Source organism: Cuculus canorus, chromosome 8 (assembly GCF_017976375.1).
Source record: "Cuculus canorus isolate bCucCan1 chromosome 8, bCucCan1.pri, whole genome shotgun sequence".
Classification (NCBI taxonomy): domain Eukaryota; kingdom Metazoa; phylum Chordata; class Aves; order Cuculiformes; family Cuculidae; genus Cuculus; species Cuculus canorus.
Window position 1 is genome coordinate 2314510 of NC_071408.1, and position 22363 is coordinate 2336872.

The 22363-nt window shown below is 44.3% G+C and overlaps 1 protein-coding gene across 2 annotated transcripts; it reads right to left on the reverse strand.

Moving 5' to 3' along the window:
- Nucleotides 1–2764: 2764 nt before the first annotated feature.
- On the reverse strand, nt 2765–22082 carry TRMT1L (tRNA methyltransferase 1 like). 2 transcript variants are annotated; one of them, XM_054073567.1, is made up of 16 exons: nt 21927–22082; nt 18449–18601; nt 17232–17294; nt 15296–15409; nt 14370–14434; nt 13750–13879; nt 12191–12314; nt 11323–11402; nt 10600–10846; nt 9472–9684; nt 8135–8325; nt 6855–6933; nt 5270–5436; nt 4588–4647; nt 4025–4151; nt 2765–3913 (listed from the first exon to the last, which is right to left on the reverse strand). In XM_054073567.1, the coding sequence occupies exons 1-16, from the start codon at nt 22066–22068 to the stop codon at nt 3613–3615; spliced, it is 2256 nt and encodes a 751-aa protein (XP_053929542.1). In that variant the 5' UTR covers nt 22069–22082; the 3' UTR covers nt 2765–3612. The 2 variants fall into 2 exon arrangements, with proteins under 2 accessions (XP_053929542.1, XP_053929541.1); XM_054073566.1 differs by having other exon boundaries at nt 17184–17294.
- Nucleotides 22083–22363: the final 281 nt, after the last annotated feature.

A 22363-nucleotide genomic window follows, 5' to 3' on the forward strand; every position in this document is an offset into this window, starting at 1 on the left:
AATAAGAGCAAAACTCTTACCTACAGCCTCCTGGGAAGTCCGATGCTGCTTCCTCTTGTCATTCCTGCCGGAAACCTTTAGACAGGCTGTGCGTTGCGCTGCTGTTTGGGCTGTGCAGAGGGAACGGGGAGGAGGTGGGGCTGCACCACTGTCACAGCCCATCAAAACCGGCTGAACTCCTCTGCCTGTTCCGTGCTTGGACTGAGAGGCAAGAAGGAGCATACGCGACCGGCAAGCAGGGAGTGGCAGCTCTTCCAGGGACCTGCCAGAGCTGCTGCTGTTTGTTCTATACGATTGGATGGTGAGAAATGGGATGAAGCATTTTCACAGCCCTCGGGTTAAATCCGCCAACTTTAGTTGCATTTAATTGCCTATTAGGCAGCTTCTGTAGAAAACAGTGTGGGATAACTGTAATGAATCGCCTGTTGAGGTATAGTACTGAGAAAGGTGAAGTTCTGTTCCTTTCCCTATTTTTCCCTACAGTTTGTAAACAGAAGGATGTTAAGAAGGATTCCTGTTAAGAAGGAATGCTTATGTACACTGAGTGGGGCTTCTTGAGACGGACTGAGCTTTACCTCTTTCTGGTTGCAGAATCATAGAATAGTTTGGGTTGGAAGGGACCTTAAAGCTCATCCAGTTCCCTGGATGCAGAAGGGATCTTTGCCTGCCCTCCCGCTGCTCAGTCTGACTGATTTTCAGAGCTTTCCTTGAACAGCTTTAACTCCCTCAAAGTTTCCTTACATCACAGCTGAACAGAAAGCAACCCGAGAGCTCCTATGCAGCCAGTGCAGCTTTCTGCTGTCTGCGGTGCGTAGGCAGACTCTTTCCTTGGCCCTACAGCAGCAGAGGTGCCGCTGTCCTCCCCACGCTGGTCACTAGATCATATCCTAGAAGTTAAGATTTCCACCGTCCTCTGGTGCGTGTCCTCCAGCGTGCTGATGGGCTGATAACCAAATACTGATTTCACTACTCTGCTGGTTCCAGAGTTCTGAGTTTCTGTTTAGCTGCTTGCAGCAAAGCCTTGATCTGACAGAGAGCTGGTTGCCTGTCGCCAGCCCGGCACTAGGGACTGGCCCGGAGTGCCCGGCAGAGCAGCAGCGGCTCAGGCCTGGTGGCACAGCACGGGCCAGCGCTAAAGATGCAGAGAGGCAGCAGTGCCCTCACCCCCACCAGCTGCGTTAATAATAGAATAATAGAATCACCAGGTTGGAAGGGACCCACTGGGTCATCGAGTCCAACCATTCCTAACACTCCCTAAACCATGCCCCTCAGAACCTCGTCCATCTGTCCCTTAAACACCTCCAGGGAAGGTGACTCAACCACCTCCCCGGACAGCCTATTCCACTGCCCAATGACCCTTCCTGAAAAATTTTTTCCTGATGTCAAGCCTGAGCCTCCCCTGGCAGAGCTTGAGGCCTTGTCCTGTCCCCTGTCCCTTGGGAGAAGAGCCCAGCTCCTTCCTCTCCAGAACCTCCTTTCAGGCAGTTGTGGAGAGCAATAAGGTCTCCCCTCAGCCTCCTCTTCTCAAGGCTAAACAACCCCAGCTCTCTCAGCCGCTCCTCATCAGACGTTCTCCAGCCCCTCACCAGCTTCGTTGCTCTTCTCTGGACACACTCCAGAGCCTCAACATCCTTCTTGTGGTGAGGGGTCCAGAACTGAACACAGTATTTGAGTTGCGGTCTCACCAGTGCCGAATCCAGAGGGAGAACTGCGTTACTGCAGTTCATCCGCTGTCCTGATGGGCAGCCACGGCACGAGGGATGGCCCGCGCTGATCGAAACCCCCTTGGCCCACGCTCCTGGGAGCAGAGGGCTCCTTGCTGCATTCCCCCAAGCCTGTTCCCATAGAGCACGAGGACACATACTTGCCCTACCTTCCAACACAATCATGCAGGACAAAGCAAAAGCCCCCAAATGGCAGCCCTGAAGGAACGGGAGCGTTTCATTAATGAATTAGCGTGGGTCTGCCCCTCCCTGCTGAACAAGCACCACGGCGAGGCTTCCCAGACAACTGTGGAGCAGGAAGAGAATTCTCACCAGTTACAGCTGCCCTTTCTGCTGGACACACACAACAGGCAAAGCTCCTCAGCCCAGATCACAGCTGGTTTTGCCCATCTGACAGAAAAAGAAAGCCCAGATTGTATGGACGAGCCCGAACGTCACCTTTTGTGCCTCTCCCTGCGCACACCAAGGAATAGCTGCTTTGCCTGGAAATGGTGTACAATCCCTTCTGTGTCTTAGGAGGAGCTAAAGGAATCAGAAGTATTTCGCCCACCAGGCTTCAGTTACTGCCTTATTGTAATGGGAACACTTTTGTTCCAGTTACGCGACTTTCTGACTGTCTCTATGCTCCTGACATTAATGCTGGAGCGAGCAGGGCATTATCTGCAAGTGAAGCCCGTGGGCTTTCCGCTTGAAAAAACAAGTCCCTAGTGTGGAACGAGGGAATGTTAACTTTTCTGTCTTGGCCCCACAGGCGCTTCGGAAGCGCTGCAGAGCCAGGAGGGTCACGCTACTCGTGGTTGGTGCTCAGTGAGAGAACCAGTGCTCTTACCATGATGTTTCAGAGATGGGTAAATAAGAATAACCCCCTCCTCTATTCTCCTCTTGGATAAAGAGGAACAGGAAGCCTGGGACATGCTGGAAAGATTGGTTCAGCCGTGATAGCTGTTCCCAAATCACACGAAACACACAGAGGAGGCATCTGAACTGAGTTGAGGGGAAAGAAAGGACAAAATCAAGCTCGTTTGGCTGGAATGCTGCCATGTATTTAAGGAAACCAGAACCGACCACCAACACAGCATCTTTGCTCGTTCACAGAAGAGATCTAACAGCTGACACTGTATTATTGACAAATCAATAGCAAAACTTCACCTTCAGCTTTAATCTGTGGTGTCCACTGTCACTGTACCTTTCTGCAGCATTCAACCAAACGTAACCTCTGGACAAAGAGCTACTCTAGAGCAACTACCAATTCTCTACGGTTTGGATAAAAACACAAGTTTCGGTAATAGTCTTGGGACCATTCCTTTCTGTTCTCACTTGCGTTGGGCCCTTGCTTGTAGGGAGAAAAATGAACAAAGAACTGAAGACCGTGTTACGTGTGCAGTCTGGACCTAGAGGTGCAGAGTGCAGACTTTCGGACTTGCTGAAACTCAAGACTGCACTTTATCCTGTGATATTTTATCATCATAATGTGCCCTCCCCTTCAAATTGTAACCAGTCAGGTGTTAGGAATGATTTGTTTTGGGAATATCCTGCTCTGTATTAACCTCACGTTCAGAAACGTTTAAAGATTTTTGGCCCCATCCACCCTTCTGGATTCCGTGCTGGCAGTGAGGCTTTAACAACGGACTCGGGAGCAGACACAGTGGGAAAGTGGATGTGAGCATAAAAGCAAGTAATTGAGACCTTCTCCCAGCAAGGGTACCTTGCCCTTGCACGCTGTCATCAGGGGAAAGTTCTGCTACAGAATTCTAAAGCGTCTTTTCAAACTAAACCAGCAGGCAGCTCAAGTTTCCCAATTCCAGTTTGGTAAGAAGTACTGGCTTACTTGAACGGGATGCACTTGCAAGTCCGTAATATCCTGCTCTGTGAACAAAACCGTTTTGCATTAATCAGCTTCACAACCAGGAGGGTACTCTTCTGCGAATGCAGCGGCAGCGACTCCAGATTTATCATCTTCCAGAAACTCGGCATCTCCTGCAGCTTGAACCTGTTCCGCTGCCTGGACATCTTCAGGGAGATGGACAGGGCCTTCCGCTTGGCCCCCAGTGTACGTGGGAGTGCTGTACTTCATCAGGATCGTCTTAAACTGTGCCAAGGGCGCATTCGTGCGAACTCCCATGGGATCGAAGTGGGTTCTACTTACCCTGTATCCAGCCTCAGAGAGATAGGTTAAGAACTTATTTAACCTGAAACAAAGCCCATTTGAAAAGGAGTTAATGCTAAGAAGGCTGATACAATACCAGCTACATATCAGTTGTCATAGTCATACGAGACCAGAACCTAAATGAAACCCTTACTTTGGCATGTTCATTCCTTTAATACTGTGTCTGTGGATGTTGTAGTAAAACGCAGGGTGCTCAGCACTGTTCTCGGATTTTTGTCGCTTGGCTGCACTTCGAATCAATTCTTCACATTTTCTTTTTCCTGGACCACAAAAAACACCAGTGAAGCCCAAGACAGTACACAGAAAAACCTACAAAGCAACTACACCTTTGTGTCCGCTTTTATAAGCTAGTATTACTATAAGCTAATAGCATTCCTAACACCTGACTGGTTACAATTTAAAGGGAGGGCACATTAAGATGATTTATAAGCAAGTTAAAACCTTGCCTGAATTTAATTAACATGCCGATAACAAGTGAAGTCAAGTAGGCTTCACGGAGTATTCAGTATTCTGCTCTTAGCAGTAAATATGATTCTGGATGAAGATAAACTAAAATGGGTGCTCAGTGGGAAAAAATACCTGAGCACCAGTGGTTTTAAAACATAAAAAACCCATCGATGCTAGGCTGGCTTTGCCATCATGTAAACTACAGTTTAATTTGAGACTGCTACAGCTACACGGGAATACTCCACTTACCTGGTACCAAGAAGGATTCTGCAGAAGTTTTTGGTGTTTTAATATATACGCCGCACTCTTCTAGAATACAATGAAAAAAAAATTAATTCTACTTTAAGACAGTAAAACGGCAAAATGGCTTGGTTAAACAGAAAAAAATACCACCCTCCGGCCTAAGGGCATGTAGCAAAAAGCATACCTATGGGTAACTTAGGAACTCAGTAAGTTGCACTTAGAGGGGATATTCAAAATACAATTCCATTTAATAGCAGCACAGCATTCCTGTACAAAAGCCATTTCTCATGGCACACTGATTTGCAATCCCAGTGGAGGATGCAGAGCGTGACAGCTGGAGCCGTCTCTTCCCAACAGCACACGCTCTCCGGTGGGAAACAGGGTAAATCAAAGAATTGGCAGACAGCATTTCCAGCTCCTTCAGGGAACACGCTGGATTTCATGGCAGCCAACCATCTGCACTGTGGTTATTTGGTGTAGATCTGTCACACCCACTAAAGATGCCTAATGCAGTGCTCGCGCTGCCTCTGACAGACCCCACTCTTCTTTAAGAGCGGAGCAGTCCCACGCTGCATTCAAAGCAACAAACATTTCCATGACCTTCTTATGGAAGGTTTATGTGGTGGTTTACCTCTCTAAACCACCATAAAGCCAGTCCTCCTTGCGACCAGTCCGCCACTTTTCTTACCTTGTTTGTTCTCATCATAAGGGCTATGAGTAGAAAAATGCTTGGAAGTTGTGCACTCAGCTTCACAAACCAATGTCTTCAGAAGTGGCTGGACTTCATCTAACCCGTACTGAACAGCCTCAAACAGCATTCTCCTAAGGAATCCAGTGTTGAAGAGGGCTCCTGACCTGCGAAATGCAAGACAAGCGAAAAGACTTCTTAATGAAAGCAAAACAGTTGCTTGAAAAATCTCTCACCCAAGCTGATCAGGAATTGCGTTACACTAAAGCACCGCGTCGGGCTGGCTGTGTTCCTGAATTCCTTCGCTTCCAATGACAGGAACGTTAGTCTCCTGTTAAAAATCAAGCTCTTGAGCGGTGCTTTTATTTCCACCACTGACACGAAAAAGTAATTTAACCCATGGAAGAAAAGTACTGTCGACTGTTTTTAATACTGCTCTGAAATAGTTAAAGACATAGCAAAAGCATTTATTCTTGTTTCTAACAAGAGAAAATTGTATTAATTATTTACTTCTGTCACCACATGTAAAGAGTTACTAAATCAATTCGCCACAAGTATCAAGTAACGAAGAATTGCTTAACATTTGGCAACTTGAGGAACACGCATGCCATGTACAACAGAAGCTGCACCAAATGTAAATTTAAAGCAGGCTTGTTATTATTTATGTATTACTTATTAACCTATTTGAACTCTGTTTCCTGAATTCCCAATCACTATCCCTCCTTTTGTAGTGCTAGAATATCAGGCAATCCCTGATTTCAGTACAGGATGGGGGATGATGTGATTGAGAGCAGCCCTGCAGAGAAGGACTTGGGGTGCTGGTCGATGAGAAGCTCGACATGAGCCGGCAGCGTGTGCTCGCAGCCCAGAAGGCCAACAGTGTCCTGGGCTGCATCCACAGCAGCGTGGCCAGCAGGGAGGAAGGGGATTCTGCCCCTCTGTTCCTCTCCTGTGAGACCTCATCTGGAGGACTGTGTCCAGCTCTGGAATCCTCAGCATCAGAAGGAGATGGAGCTGTTGGAACGAGTCCAGAGGAGGCTACAAAGATGATGAGAGGGCTGGAGCACCTCCCATACGAGGACAGGCTGAGAGAGTTGGGGTTGTTCAGTCTGGAGAAGAGAAGGCTCCCAGAAGACCTTACAGCGACCGTCCAGTACCTGAAGGGGCTACAGGAAAGCTGGGGAGGGGCTGTTCACAAAGGCTTGTGGGGATAGGATGAGGGGGAATGGGTATAAACTGGAGAGGGGCAGATTTAAACTGGGCATAAGGAGGAATTTCTTCACCATGAGGGTGGTGAGGCCCTGGCCCAGGTTGCCCAGGGAAGGTGTGGCTGCCCCATCCCTGGAGGTGTTCCAGGCCAGGTTGGATGGGCCTTGGGCAGCCTGAGCCAGTGGGAGGTGTCCCTGCAGGCAGGGAGGTTGGAACTGGAGGGGCTTTAAGGTCCCTTCTAACTCAAACTATTCTAAGATTCTATGATTCTAACATCCAGCAGCCTTGCACTTTTATGATATGCCTGAACCCCTGACCACCAGAAGTCCTTCCACCTTGAATTAATCTCCAATTCTGTATTGTGCTCTGTACTTACCAGAGAGGACCAAGAACTACCGCCGTCTTCCCAGGCATGCTGCCGTGACAATCGCAAGGCAGCTGCTGGTATGGGTTTTCTACAACAGAAAAACAGGAGTTAAGTTCTTTTGAAATAGTCAGCAATGCCTAATGTGCTGGAGAGAGAGATGACATCGATATGAGTAGAAGCTTAGTTCAGTGGAGGCACTGAGAAGGGCAAGCAACAGCAGGAGGGCGATACCCTTCTCCTGCCAAGCAGGGCTTAGGAGAATTTATTGATTAATGACTTGATCTTTAATCATTGTTAAAACAGTGAAGAAAAAGGAAAGCTACATAACTTCCTATGTTACTTGAAATCTGCCAAGAAACAAGGCCATTGTCAGCCTTCCTACACTAACAGTAAAAGACAATTTCAAACATCAGCCAATTACATCTCCAAAATCCAGCCCACCTACAAGTTCTCTGAAAGCCATAAGTCAGCTCGCTTGCAATTAAGACATAAATAAGTAATTGCATGCTCCTGCTCTCGATTTTGAACAGGGCAGTCAGATCCCACCAGTTTGTAGTCATATAGCCAAGAACTTCAAACACTGAAACAAGGGTTTCCCTTCTATGTTCATCCCAACTCCCTCTTGCCAGTAGCTACGTCTTGGCTTAACTTGTGTCCCCTACCTCCGCTAACTTGGGTACAGAGACAGCCCACAAACAGCTGCTTTTTGGCCTAGAGGCTGCCTTCACATACCAGTCGTTAGCTGAGTTACAGGAATGCTGCATCCCTTTCCTACCAGAGCCGCAGGTGTTCCCACCAGGCATTTACAGCTCCTGCCCAGGGCCAGCAGAACACCCTCCTCCGATAGGGATGCCATCCTGGGGAGTTTTTTGAAGTGACTGAAATGAACAGTCTGATAAAAAGCAATCTGACACCAAAGTCTGCCACTGTACGGAGGATTAGGAAGCCAAGACTGTCCCACCCTTCGTGCCCTTTACTGAAAGGACAGGTCCGTGGGCATATCGGACATCCCGGCAGCTGCAGCAGCTACACCAACTTGAAGCATGTCCTGTCTGGAAACTAATCCAGCACCTTTATACAGCAAAATCCACACAGACAACAACACTAACCCTCCACCATAAAGCAGATACTGTTGTATTAGAAATGCCTTCTCCTCTTCATATAGTACACTAGATTAATGGAATTATTCATTTACTAAGGGGATGTAAATATAAACGAGGCCTAAGAAAGCACAAAACAGAAATACAGGAAACAGACCTTCCAGAAAGTGCAAAGGAAAAGCCATTTACCTTCTACCATATTGCCCTCTTTCTGAAAAATTCTCTCTTCACACCACTGGCAATGGATGAGGTATCTTATTTTCTTTGCTGAATCATCCGCAGGAGACGGTCCCCTTAAAACTCTGACCACTACTAGAACAAAATGTTCTAGAGCTACTGCAAGCAACACTTCAATGCCTTTGTTACAGCGAGCTGCAGCTCTATGAAGGAAAAACACAAAACCACGTTGTACTGAGATCAGCAGGCGGAGACTGCCACGGACACCTGAACCTGCTCAAGATCCTTCAGCTCATCCACTTTCTAAGTATTGGAATACTGCATCCTCATCGAGAAGAACTGATCTGCCACCTGCACCGGCTTTCTATCCAAGTATTATACCTGCCTATTGCCAGGATACGGTAACAAAGAGAGAAACAAACTCAATGAAAATCTGAGAAAGCAGAAACGTAGGACACATAAGGACACGTAGCACGCAGAACAGTACATCATCGAGTGTTAATTAAATAAGGATTATGGGAAGGTAGGTTATGTAAGCATTGAGAAGGAAGAACTCTTTGGAGCTTGTAACTCAGTGCACAATTAAAACTATGCTTGAGCGGCACATCTGTATCTGAGAATATTCTGCAGGAAATAAGTTCACACATGCAGGGAGACAGAAGTAAAATCTACACATATTCAGGTGCTTTTTGCTCTAGCATTCTGAAGGCCTCTGCACATTTTTTTTCATCCCGAAGTCTTTCTTGAGCAGTTTTCCCATCCTCTTGCCTTTTTTCCCCCAACTAGGGACCAGGTTTTACATCTTCATTTAACGGACTGAAATTACTGAGAATACCGATATGCAAATGTCTCATTTTACAAGTTAGGGATTACATATATTTTAACCTCAAGCACAAGGATCTGAAGTTTACATCAGCTTCCACTGAAGCGAGTTGAACCGCAATGCTTAGCTAGAAGCCATTCACACAGTGTAATTGATATTTTCAAGTCTTGCACAGCACTAAAACGACTACAAAATTGACGGAGGAATAAAAGAATTTACACGCAGGCAAGTCTGGGTATTTCTTTTTACATTACATCCCTCCCTCCAACCGAACCCCCCTCCCCACCATCCCAAACCCATACCGCTTTTATGCATTTTCCGTCTTGACCAGTCTTTTAGTTTAAAATTTGCATTATGCCACAGCAGCACACAAAATATGAAACATGAACTTTCTATCTCAAGAAGCCTGGCTTTTAGGATTAAGGGATTCTGGAAACTGAACGTGTACAATCTACAGCAGCAGCCGGAAGGTTTTGAGGGCTAACACTTTTCTAGCAGAACTGAAGCAGATGCGTTTTAGCAGTACCTTGTCACAGCAGCGAGGACAATTCTGGCTGCCAGTTCCCTGTAGTACTCTGTTCTGACGATATTGCAGCCGTAGTGACGCAGGGCGACGTGCTGAGCCTTTGCATACAGCGAGCTGATGTCTGTGGATGTCAACGACACAATCCCAAGATTTCTCACATTTCTAAAGGCAGAATCCAGGTAATTCACAGAAGTTCCAAAGGGGTCCAAATGGCTGAGAAGAAAGGATGTCCCATTGAGTAACTCCACTTTAATCTCATGAAAACACTATTTTATATGCTTCACCTATAGTAGTATTTAAAACAACATGAGAAGACAGGACCAAAATTTAAAGCACCCTCTCACGAACAGCTCTGGAACGTGTGTGAAGTTCTGCATTGGAAAAATCCACATCACCACCGAGCCAGCAAGTATTATTTCTTTTGCATCCTGACCCAGTGACTAATTCAAGTTACAAGAATATTTGCCTGATGCTTACCGTCATCCTTAAAACAAAAGGGAACTTCTAAACCAAAAAATATCTTCAAAAGCATGCATTCCAGTTTACATACAAAGTAATTAATTTTCAGCCTGAATATCTGCTGCTTAATTAGCTCAGATCTATGTGTTAATAAAAAAATCCAATCCCTTACTTTGCTGTCTGTATTGATTTTGAATGTATGTGTAAACCCACCCTGGAATAATTAGCCTGCTTTAATTGAAAACGAACATGCTGCAAAATGTACTGAAATACGAGATGCAATAAAGTCCTACAATATGCAGAGGCATGAAAATTCAACTAATTAAAAGCTCTAAGGAAAAAAAGGGAAAGAATAACAATTTCTCTGTTACTGAATGGGCAATGAAGTTCTACTCATACCAGTTGGGCTTGAAATTTTCATGCCTGTTTCCAGGACGTTCTGGATGTCAGAAGGGTTTAATTTTTCTTCTAGTGATTTCTAAAACGTTTCAGATTAAAGTTCTGTTTCTGCACTGTTTCTGGGACAGCAGAATTACAATTCAACACCGAGCGATTTGACCGGTGGTAGCTTCTTCCATTCCAACCTCCCTATATCCTCACACACTGTGAGATGGGGTGGAATGTCATTATCAAATCAGGCAATTATTAACAGAAACATTTAACACTTACATAAAATCAAATGACCTCAAATGCATTATAACGTTGGCATCCATTTTTGTCACCTCAATGGTGTCAGTATTTTCTTCTCCGTCTCCCATAGCTTCATCTTGGTCGTCTTCCCTAGTGTTTAGTTTCACCTTCATTTTATTTAAAAGGCAGTTTTCCTGAATCAGCGTCACAGAATTCTCATTACAGTCGTTAATCGTCACCCTCACAGAACTTCGGAGATGCTTTGCCCACTGTAATCCCATTATACCTGAGGAAAGATGGAATTGTCACTGTCACACTGTTCAGATTTTTGTTCATAGACACTGACAGAATGACGTTACGTTTAGTGCGTATTCAGAATTTCTGTAATTAATTAAGATGATTCTGATAAAGAAGCTTGGATTCATCACCATTTTTAAAACACAGGTTGGTTTTACAGCCACATTCCACAGCCATGGAGTCACAAGACATCTGTGACCCTGGACATGAGTTTAGGAAAATGCCATTTCACGGGTATTTCAAGGAGACAACTGAACTTTGACTTAATATTATTTACAGCTTTTTAAAAGACCTAATACTGGGCTCTTGATGGCTGTTTTCTTTACCTGGAAGCTAATGACTTCCTGCCGAAGGAAGAAAACTACTGTGTACCTCGCATTATTTCTGCATACACATCAGTTACTGCTGATTTCTGCATCTTCATACTACTGATTATAGCCAAAAGATTAAAGAAATTGACTTTACCGGTGGCACCAAAAGCATCCAAACATTCTATCGGTTTACGTTCCTCAGCTAGAACAGCCAGCGCACAGAATATCAATTGCCTTGAAAATAAAACAAGAATGGGTAAGTTGAGAAAATAGTAAGAATCTTGAGAAAATATTTTTTCTTCCTTTTCCTTCCTTATTTCCCTTGAACATGACACTACAACAGTTAAGCTAAACTCTAGTGTTTACATGGAACGATTGTAAATCAAAAACCTCAACGACACTCTGAAGTTTAATTCTGCAGCAGGATATTACTAAGGTAAGATTCTGAACCCACTTACTGGTTACTCTTAACACTGGGAGAAGCAGCAAGCATTCAACAGTAAATACAGTTTCCCTTGCTTTCCCAGCTCAAACTGATACCACCCTGCCAACAGCACCATGTTTAAAAAGATGTCAGAAATGACTGTAGAGCAACAAAATTCACTGTGTTGAGGTACAGGTCTTGTTTGTTTAGGCACAGCCATGGCCTTGGTTGCAACACCTTCCTTCGAGGCGTTGCACTGAAGCTCACGTCGGACCCCAAGCTCACATTTAACAGCACTGAGAACATGAGGGGCTGGAATATATCTCACGTGTATACAATGAAGTCAGTTTTCAAGTGCTCTCCTGACAAATCCTGTTCTCCTCCCTGAACTATTCACTACAGAAAAACACTTAATTGCTTCAGAAATCACAACACATCCCATACTGTGTTCTTGGGTTTAAACATTTGCCAAGAAGAGTTAGAAATCTCTTTCGTCTGAACAGAAGTTTTGCCAGTTTCATTTTCCAAAGACAAGAGTTATTTTTCACTACAAAATCCCCACCCCTCCGGTACATCCTCCCATTCCCTCTTCTCTTACCTGTTGAGTTTCATTTTAGGATTAAAGTAGGAATCTGTTTTCTGAGGTGTGGAGTAGTTGGGAAGAACTTGCACATCTGTGGCTGACTCTTTCAGCACTTCACGAGAAGCCTTGGGAGCAAGAACTAAAAGAAAGTAATTGTGGGGAAGGAGAGAGTTAGTGAGAATTGAAATTAACATTAGCTTTTGATAAATTAAATTGAAAATTTACTCCCATAGAGCAAGAGGTCTGGGCTATGCAGTAACCCAGCTCGCACAGGGATCAGTTAACAAGTGTGTGTCGGGAAAAAAAGGGGCAACAATTTGTCTTCTAAGAGTGGCAGGTTAAGGATCCTGCTCTTCCACAGTTTTCTTCCCATGAAACACCAGATTTGTTCCTTAGTTGGGCTCCCGAGGATCCATTCAAATCTGAGGAAGCAAGCCCAAGGCTTAGCATGTCCATTTTACATGTTCGAACATAATACATTGTTAAATAATTAAAACTCTATTGACATAGTCCTGAGTATATACCAGTGAACCGCAAAAATCCCTCAAAATCCTTCCTCCAATCTACATTATCAATCCGCTTCAGGAAACGTGCACAGGCAAAGCACAAGCAGAGGGACAATTCCAGCACTTAAGCTTAGTATGAACAGTCTGTAGCGAAACAAGCTTTCTGAGCTGACAGCTGCAAAACCCTCCCGTCTTTCCTCTAAGCAATTTAGCCCCAGTCTGACAGCAGCAAAATTTACCCCAGGGACGACCAGGACAAATTTGCTAGCTACCAACTAGATAACCTTCCACTGCTTGGCCAGCATAGCTTCCAGTCTTGTCTTTATTAGATCTAGATAAAAGCTGTACGTTTACAGAGACAGAGAAAATAATGAGATCAATTTTCAACAGTAACAGCCTAAGCTGCAGCAACCCCCCTCAATTCTTACACACCAACTAATCAGTAAGGTGCTCTTTACTTGACGGCTGTAGAGAACGGGCAACTTGCAAAAATAAAGCTTTGGCATTCCAATTATTTAAAATGCTTCCAATCTCGTCTATACAATCTTAAGAGACAGAAAGCCTAATTCCGGAGCAAGTCAGACAGGGCTGTCATTTACTGAAGTTGTATCATGACTCTAGGATTGAAAATAAAGTCATCTTGTTTTGTAAATCCCTACTGATGCAGTTTGGATAAGAAGCAAAGGATTTTTATATTGCAGAGATTTACTCAAGACTGATTTAACAACAGTTAAATACAGAGGCAATAAACTATACAGGTTTTGTTTTGTGGATTCCAGATCATCTGTTTTTGTCTTGAGAGACAGAAGCCAACATTTATGATATTAAACTAACTGTGAAGGGAATATTATTTATCAATAAGAACAGGTCCATGGAGAGACTAAAATCACAGCACTGCTACACCTTGGAGGGAAAAGACGAGTGCTAAAACATTCTGGGCAGATTTGTCATTAGTACAGTTAAACGTGCTTTGGAATTCTTCTTATGTCTGCTACCCACATATCATAGTTATTTCATGGGCTAAATGGTATGAAAAGACTGAATGTTTTTATAGACAGAAGAACCCACCTGTAATAAACCTCGATTCAGTTTCTCCTTTATTCACATGACGATTAATATGACCTATCATATCAGTTCTTCGCGTGATCGTTGCTGAACAGATGATACAGTGGTAGTGGGCTCCCATCTTTGAAAACGCCTGTAAAACATAGTATGTGGAGTTTCAGAATACATAAAGATGTAACCATAAAGATGGTTACATTGGAACCATACCTGTGCACAGGCAGACGAAGAACTCCTCTCCCTGTTGCCTCTAGTGCACACAAAATATTTTGAATCTACAGCCACAGAGACTGTAAATGATCACAGAGCCAGGACAGGACAGTTCTCCTGCCACAGCACCGTGAATTTACTGGCCTAATGAACCTTTTGTCTCTTGCACAAAGAGGCTGTTCACTCCGAACTGTGGTGGCGGCGGTGTACAGGATCCAGGCAGCCACCCACCAGAACAAGACAGACACAACTACATTCAGTTACCCAGGGGTTCTATCAAATACTTCCATTCTGGAGCAATAAACTTTTGGTGCCCCCACACTGGATCGCAAGGCTTATTTTTAAGACTAAGTAGCCACAAAAGTTCCCCTAAATCCATGTCCCCCACTTTGTAGGGTAATCTCTGTTGTTTTTACCTGGTCTCCAACGAGGTTTGGTTTTACTGGATGACAAGGTAAGTGGCAGATGCACATTCTGTACCCTGGAAAACAAGTTTTTGTCACGTCTCAGTGTAGTAAGTGAATAGAATGCTTATGATCTATGCCACAGACTCCAATTCAAAACACTCTTTATTTTTATTGCATGGTCTCATTTAAGATTCCCAGCTGTTGCCATAAGGCAGCAACAAGTGAACATTATCAACTCATTTATAAACTCACCTTTGGCACAGAGATATTTATCAGCCAATTACACACTACAGATTTTTAAAACATGGAAGAATTATATACAGGCAATTTGGTTTAACGAGTCTGTCAGCAACCTACAAAGCTCCAGTGGGTCTTGAGTCGATGCAGTATATAACTTTGAAAAGTGTTGTCACCTGGCTAAAAGACTTATGTTTCATAGGAGTCTTCACACATGTTCCATGTTCAAAGGAAAAACAACCAAAAAGACATCTGCTAGTGCACACACAAGCAGAACTGCAGTCAGATCACCTTTAATTTAACTCTCATCTCTGATCAGTCATTTTTTCTCCTCCAAGCTCATACACTTAGTTCTCTAAAAACATATACTGCTTCTTTCCTTTTCCTTTTTAAACTTTCTGTAGGGATTTTAATGCATCCTACAAGCAGATCACAGATCTCGTTAAAAACCAAATAAGGCTAATAAGTACTGATACTAAATAAATATTATAAGTATCTGTCTGAAACCACGGAACCTTCAAGATGAGCCAAAAATGAGATCCCAGGTCAAAATTAATAATGTCAAAACAAGGTTCTCATTCAGACCTGTTAACGAGATGCTTAAGTTAAGACAGATTTAAAAAGATGAAACACTGAACTAAGTCCTACATGTCCACAATTTCTTCTAGCATTTACTACTCAGTCATGACTGCCATTACCTTCAAATTCAACAGAAACTTTCCAGTGCAGGTTCTGCAGATGACGATGGAGTTTATGACTATAGCAAGCTTTGAATTTCTCCTCAGGACACAACGGACAAGGCTTCTTTTCATCTGAAAATACAAATAAATGAGTATGAGAAACACATAAAATGCAGTTACCACTGACGTTGAGATGCATGTTAAGAGAAAAAAGAATGATGGTATTACCAGAGGACTCCAGGAGATGTTCTATCTCAGGCACACACAAACTACACACGTGTGAATTGCTTCTTTCTACTCCACACAACATAGACACAAACCACTACCACTCTAAAGATCATCAACTTCTACAACCCTTAGTTTTTGTTCTCCAGTGTCTTTTACTCCAGCAACACAAAGGTAATGCAACTTCTGAAGAGTACTGCAGAATTACAGAATTTTATAGATGAAATCTAGAGACTTGCAATGCTTCAAAAAAAACCAAACTCCAACTCAAGAGTCTGGAACAAGAATCTGGTTTTCCTCCTCCTGAATCTTTTAGATAAAACAAGCACCTGGTCTCTTTCTAAGCTGTAAAAAAGATAATGCACTCTATGTTAAAGTAACTTTTCTTCTTGGAAATGGTGCATAAGGGACAAAAAAGCAAAGGTAAGATTTATCTGACAGCTAAGGTGCTAAAGCACTTGAAGTACTAACCTAAATAAAAACCAGCTACTGTAGAGCAAGGCATAGGAACACAAACACAGGAAATGAGAGCACACAAACACCTGCTGCTGGGTCTTAAGGCTGCTGGATGTCAAACCTTTCATGTAGAATTCAACAGAAAAGCTTGTGTGTGTGAATAGTACACAAACAATAATGAAACACGCCACAAAACTCAAGGGTCTAGAATAATAATTGCTTATCTTAGCGTTGCACAACTGGAAAAATCCTCTTTACGACTTTTTTATGAGTGGATTTCTATGTCTGAGCACTGCCACACACCACTGCAGCAAGCAGAGGCAGCCCACAGCTCACCAGTTAATCACCAGCACTCCCTAATATTGATTAGCCACTTCTATCGACTCACAGTACCGAGTACCAAATGCACGAGGTGATGGTAATAAACACAGTGCATTAACACACATGCCAGTAGAAAAAAAAAACAATGCTACGGAGAACACGCAAGGGAATAACGTGTTTCTTGTTACTACTGCCATAAAACTCAGCTCAGCAACAGCCAGAAGTAGCAGATTTAGGAGATACTTATCTCCTCACTAAAAAGGAAACAAACTCTCTATAGTTGTTGGTGGACTTGATAGCAAAAGTAAAGGGACGTGGAGGTAGGCTATGATATCCATCAGCAGCCGCTCTAACAGACTATTAAGGCGCAAGACCCGTGTGAGGCAGATGCCGTGTACACCCCGATGTTCTTGATCTGCGAATAAAAACCAGCTCAGCTGCAAGGGCTGCCACTGCCAGCACAGAACACAGACACGGGTGTAGAGAAAAACTAAAAGTTGTAATAAAAACACCTCACAGCCTAATACAATGCTCCAGTATACATCAGAAATTAAGACAGTGGGTAAAAATACATCCAAAATCAGAATTCATTTTATTTAAACTGACACTTAAACGCTGCAAAGACAACAATTAGCTTCTCCGTTATTGTGGCAGTTGAAGTAAAACAAGCCTAAGCTGCTGAAGGATAGCTAGAGTTAACGTTTTGCTGATCCACGCACACTGCCAATGTCAAAAACGCTACAGCATAAGGAAAAAGGTGGCCTTAAGTGTACTGAAGTAAGTACAATATTCAATCAGTAAGAAACAAATCATAAAGCTGATTTTTTAGTGAAATTCCTACCCTTCAAGCAACATAAATGTATACAGTGTGCTAAAAATAAAAACTAAGAAAAGATGTAAATACCTGTAACATGAAGCTCTGTGTTCTGGGACACTGCCACGGGAAACTCACCTTCTTTCAGGCCAGCTAGTTTCTCTAGGTCAGCCAGATGTCTTTGAATTGAAATGTGTTTCTCTAAAAAGCAGAGATATTTAGAAGTTTAAACATTCTCAGTCACAAAGGGTTTTTTTTTAGCTTACTGCTCTTTTTCTGTGCACCATTTCAAACATAACACCAGTGGCAAATGACTGTAGTACCAACTGGAATGCTGGCTGGTATCCTTTAACTTTCAAGGCAGAAGGAATGACAGCAAAACTAATGCCTGGAATCGTTCTTTACCAAGATCCACACTTGGTATATTCCATGTATTTCTACTTGCTTTATAAGCTGACACACATTAAATTTCTCAAACTGGGAAGATCTCCATTTGAAAAAACAAAATCAAGTCACATTCCATTTATTCCTGAATTTAGTGCTCGGCATTGTTAGTGAATCACACACAAAGCAGTATAAAAACATCCTATGAACTGTCTGCCAAAACTAAACCATCAGCTAAAAGCGGACCAATTGTAAATAAAATTAATTCACCGTATAGCCAAGATACATTAAATCGTGCTGCTTATTTTTCTTCCCCTTAGGAGACTGTGTAGCCTTTAAATTTACCTCCTGATTTTTCAACTTCTCAAACAGTGGGAGCAGTGGGTAATTTGCTAGAAATGAAAGAATTACCTTATCAGAGAAATCAGAAGTATTGGTTTCAGCACACAGAACACCCCAGCTGACAGCAATCCTGATGCTGTAGCGACTGTAAACCTTTACGATCTTTTTACAAGATTAATCTTCAGGTGTTTGTACATGAAACAAAAATAGCAATTGATCCGTGTGCTCAAGATACAGAGGCGAGTTTTAAAGCTAGGGATAAAAGCCATTCTCAGCTTTAATTCTGCACTTAGATAGAACGGATTTTCTCTGCTCCCTGTGGTGCTTTCAGGATCAGAGCCTGATGTAGACCACACCTCACCTAACCTTGACTTCTCTTCTGTTGCATGAATTGTATGCAACAGAATTGCCTCAGTGACTCCCAGAAACACCAGTAAGAGGAAAACGTCTCGTTTGAAAGAGGCTTCCAGTGCTCTGGGGAAGTATTTTATTCAGATGCATGGGGAAAGTATCCAGGCCTATCGGGTGTATGGAAAACAACACGCTCCCTTCTCCTTTCTCCCACACTACCTTTTCTCCTCCTTTCCTCATGCACACAATACAAATATTACTAAAGTTTATTAGCAAACCTCTTGGGTAATCAGGCGATACATCCAAGATGTTGCTATCAGATTCCCTTGTGGATTCTTCCTCTGTTCCTTTTTCTTCGGTTTTCACTTCTGACTCAGTAACTGCCACATCCAGGTCGTTGCTTTTCACTTTTTCAGAGGCAACGACGCCATCTAAACAAAAAGCAAACAAACAAAATCAGTAAAAGTGTTGGGATAGACCTGAATTGCATGAATATGTTCATTGGTTTCCAATAATTTGGTGATTCTAACAAGCAAAAATAACTACAAGTGTGAAGGAGGAAAAAAAAATACAGAGTTTGTTGGAGAAAAATAGGAGATTCACTATCCTTCATCCTTGCAAACCACTGTGAAGTAATGCCACTGTGAAATAATAATAAAACTGTTCTCTCATCTGTATCATCAGATGTTTAGAGGTAACAAAACATCATCTACACATTACTTTCTAGCACAAGGCAGGGCTAGCAAGGCAAAGCAGGCAAGGAGGAGGTCCACACACTCCTAAGAAAGTACCAGCGACGTTTAAAATTGGTTATGACCAGTTGAACAGTCTGAGAACAAGAGGGGAGTGAGGAAGGAATTTGCTCTCGTAGAATCATAGAATCACTGCCTTGGAAAAGACTTCTTAGATCATCCAGTACAACCATTCCTATCAATTCCTATTATGAGGAGATTAAGTCCTGGAGCCATCATCATCTGCAAGTCAATGACTTCTCTGGGGTGGGGCAGAGAAGGGCTGAAGGATTGCAAAAGAAGCTGAGTGGCCGGGCAATCAAATGACAAAGACAGTCAAGTGGTGGGCTTGAGGAAAAAAACCTTATCTTGACTTCACACCTCCGCTCTGAGCTGAGCATCAGCACCACCTTGATGCTGTAAATACACTTCTGAGGAAAGGAAGAGGTTTAAATCTTCAGAAGCATGGATTCCAATCCCCAACACTGACATTAGGCAGTACCAGGGAAAGATGCAGAAAGCCACGCTCATGCAATCCCACAAGCTTCCAAGGGACTGGTGACAAGAAAGCATAACGCTATGGCGTTGCTTCTCAGCTACTGAGAAGCAACAGAGCAGGACAGGACTTTCCAGCCCAGATATGACAGATGTTTGCAAGATCAGGAGATGCAGAAAGCGCAGAGAAGTCAACGCCTCATTGTCTATTCCAACACAAAAAAAGGGAATGCACCACATCAGCCGGAAATTGAGAGCAGAGAATGTTCTCTACGCTACCTGATGTGAGCGCTGTGGACCTCTGCCACAGGCGGCTGCTGCAAATCCAGTACTGAAGTGAGATTTCTCTAGAAGAGAAATTCATGATGGGGCTTTAAATACAAACTCAGGACCTTTAGCTCAAGAAAACAGGGAGGAACAAACTAGACTGTGTTTGAAGGTATTTCTGGAGGACGCATTATGGTATGTTTGCTCTGTCCTGCTTGCCTGGCCACAACTGAAGATGGAGTAAAGGCTGGAAAGATCTCACAGCAATTCCTTTGTGGTTTTTCTGTGTTTGTTTTTCAACATTGCAGTTTGATACAAATCTTTGCTATTGTAAAAATAAACAGGAAATAGAGGAGGAAATAGAAGGAATACCTGAATACAGCGGTTGGAGAACTTATTTAGAAAGGCAATTCTAATGATTTTCTACCTACCTCAAGACAGATCAAGACCAGCACTGGTCTGGAAGCATTGCTGTATTCCTCACAGATCTGGCAACTCGCCTGAGGCGATTACATTTGTTGCCTACTTCTCAATTAAAAAGTTTCAAGATGCCTGGTGATATTTTCTACACACTTTATTAACAGAAAGAAAACGAAGAAACCAGAGGATTCTAGGTAAGAAGAACAACTATTGACTACAACTGCATGTGCTGTGAGAAAAGCTGCTCCTACAGAAATGCCCAGCGAGAGCCCAGCAGTGCCTGGAGTCACCAGAGACAGAGTTTGGGCATCTTCAGAGCAGGCGCAGGGGATAAAATGGCTGAAAAAGAGAACACGCAGGGATGGACAGACAGATTGTGCCTACACCCACTTGGAGAGGCCATGCTAGGTGGTTAAGGAAGGCAGGCTGCTCCCATAGCGAGACTGTACGGATTTTGAAGTGCTCGTCAGGATTTACTGCTTATGCATGAACACAATAACACTCTAAAGAGCCTAAATTAGCCTTTTTTAATTGGAAGAGCCCCAACAGGGCAGCAGGGGCTGGGAACAGACGCAGCCTTTGGCACACACATGGTCGGAAACCCGGACTGGGAGCAAGGAGAGCCCAGCACCCATCTCCAATGCAAGGTCAGACAGGGCTGGAGCCAGCTCCAAATCAGCAAGAGATTTGACTTTTGTGAAGTTTATAATGATACAAAAAGTTCTTACTATTGCAAAAAGGGGAATATTTTAAGTTAAAAGTAGAGTTAAGTTAATCCAAGTAACTGTATTTTTTGAGTTTGACAGAAAGTCTCTCTGAGAACATAGGGTTTTTTCTATAGCATGTTTTATCAAACAGTGTTTTTCCAGATGCTGTTACATCTTGTGTTCACTGTGAGCTGTGCTGAACAGACGGGCCTTTTGCTCTAATTGCCTCTGTTTGCAGCCTCTCCTCATCTCAAATGCAAGGTCAGATAGAGCTGGAGCCAGCTCCAAATTAGCCAGAGATTTGACTGTTGTGAAGCTCATATTAACATTAAAATTAGTCCTTAGAAAATAATAGAATATGCATAAGATTTACGGAGAAATCTAAACGCATGTAAATGGGAAATCTATTCTGCTCCAGCTCTTGTCTTGCTGCACGTGGTTGATGGAGATCCCTCCCTCGTGTTGCCCAGCCCTGATAAAGGATGCTCGCTTTCTAAAAAGACTCTTAGAGAGTTGATTTTCCTGTATTTTCGGTATCAGGCGGTCCTGTGTGTCTCCTCCTCCCCTCGTACCGATCCCGGTCATCGGTTCGCCCCATCCCTTTCAATACCTGAAGCGACCAATGCCCCTAGAGACCTTCCAGTACCTGAAGGGGCTACAGGAAAGCTGGAGGGGGCTGTTCACAAAGGCTTGTGGGGACAGGAGGGGGAATGGGGATAAACTGGAGAGGGGCAGATTTAGACTGGACAGAAGGAGGAATTTCTTCACCATGAGGGTGAGGAGGCCCTGGCCCAGGTTGCCCAGGGAAGTTGTGGCTGCCCCATCCCTGGAGGTGTTCCAGGCCAGGTTGGATGGGCCTTGGGCAGCCTGAGCCAGTGGGAGGTGTCCCTGCCCATGGCAGGGGGTTGGAACTGGATGGGCTGTAAGGTTCAACCCAAACTGTTCTATGATTCGATTACTCTATTACACCCCCCAGTTCTCCAACACTGGCTCAGCCCCCTCCCCCCCTGTTCCCAGTTTCCTCTCCTCCCCGGTCCCAGGTCATCGGTTCCCCACTCCACCCCCCCACCCCATCCCCAGTCCCGGTCCCCTCCACCCCACCCGGTATCGGCCCCCTCGGTTCCCCTCGCCCTCACTGATCGCTGCGGTCTCGCCACCGCCTTCAGGCTTCTCTCCGTGCTCCTCCTCCCGCCCCGGGGACAGCGAGGCCTCCGCTGCCGCCGCCTCCGCCACTGCCGCCTCCGCCACTGCCGCCTCCGCTGCCTCCGCCGCTGCCATGCCTTGCGCGCCGCGGGAAGGGACTGCCCCGCTCCGCCTACAGCTCCCGGCGTGCACCGCGCCCTCAGCTTCCTGTCCCGTGAAGCGTCCACATTTCCCAGCGTACCCCGCGGCCGCAGCCCCAGTGCACCGCGCCCTCAGCTTCCTGTCCCGTGAAGCGTCCACATTTCCCAGCGTGCACCGCGGCCGGAGCCCCAGTGCACCACACAGCCTTCAGCTCCCAGCTTGCACCGCTGCCTCAACTTCCGACCCCGCGCATCGCCTACATTTCCCAGCGTGCACCGCGACCACTGCT

Coding starts and splice junctions, on each gene's coding strand:
- TRMT1L (XM_054073566.1), bottom strand. CDS start 22,068: ATGGCAGCGGCGGAGGCAGCGGAGGCGGCAGTGGCGGAGGCGGCAGTG. Junction 14,435..15,295: donor AGTTTCTGTTGAATTTGAAG/GTAATGGCAGTC, acceptor CTTGTTTTCCAG/GGTACAGAATGTGCATCTGC. Junction 4,648..5,269: donor TTATGATGAGAACAAACAAG/GTAAGAAAAGTG, acceptor ATTGTATTCTAG/AAGAGTGCGGCGTATATATT.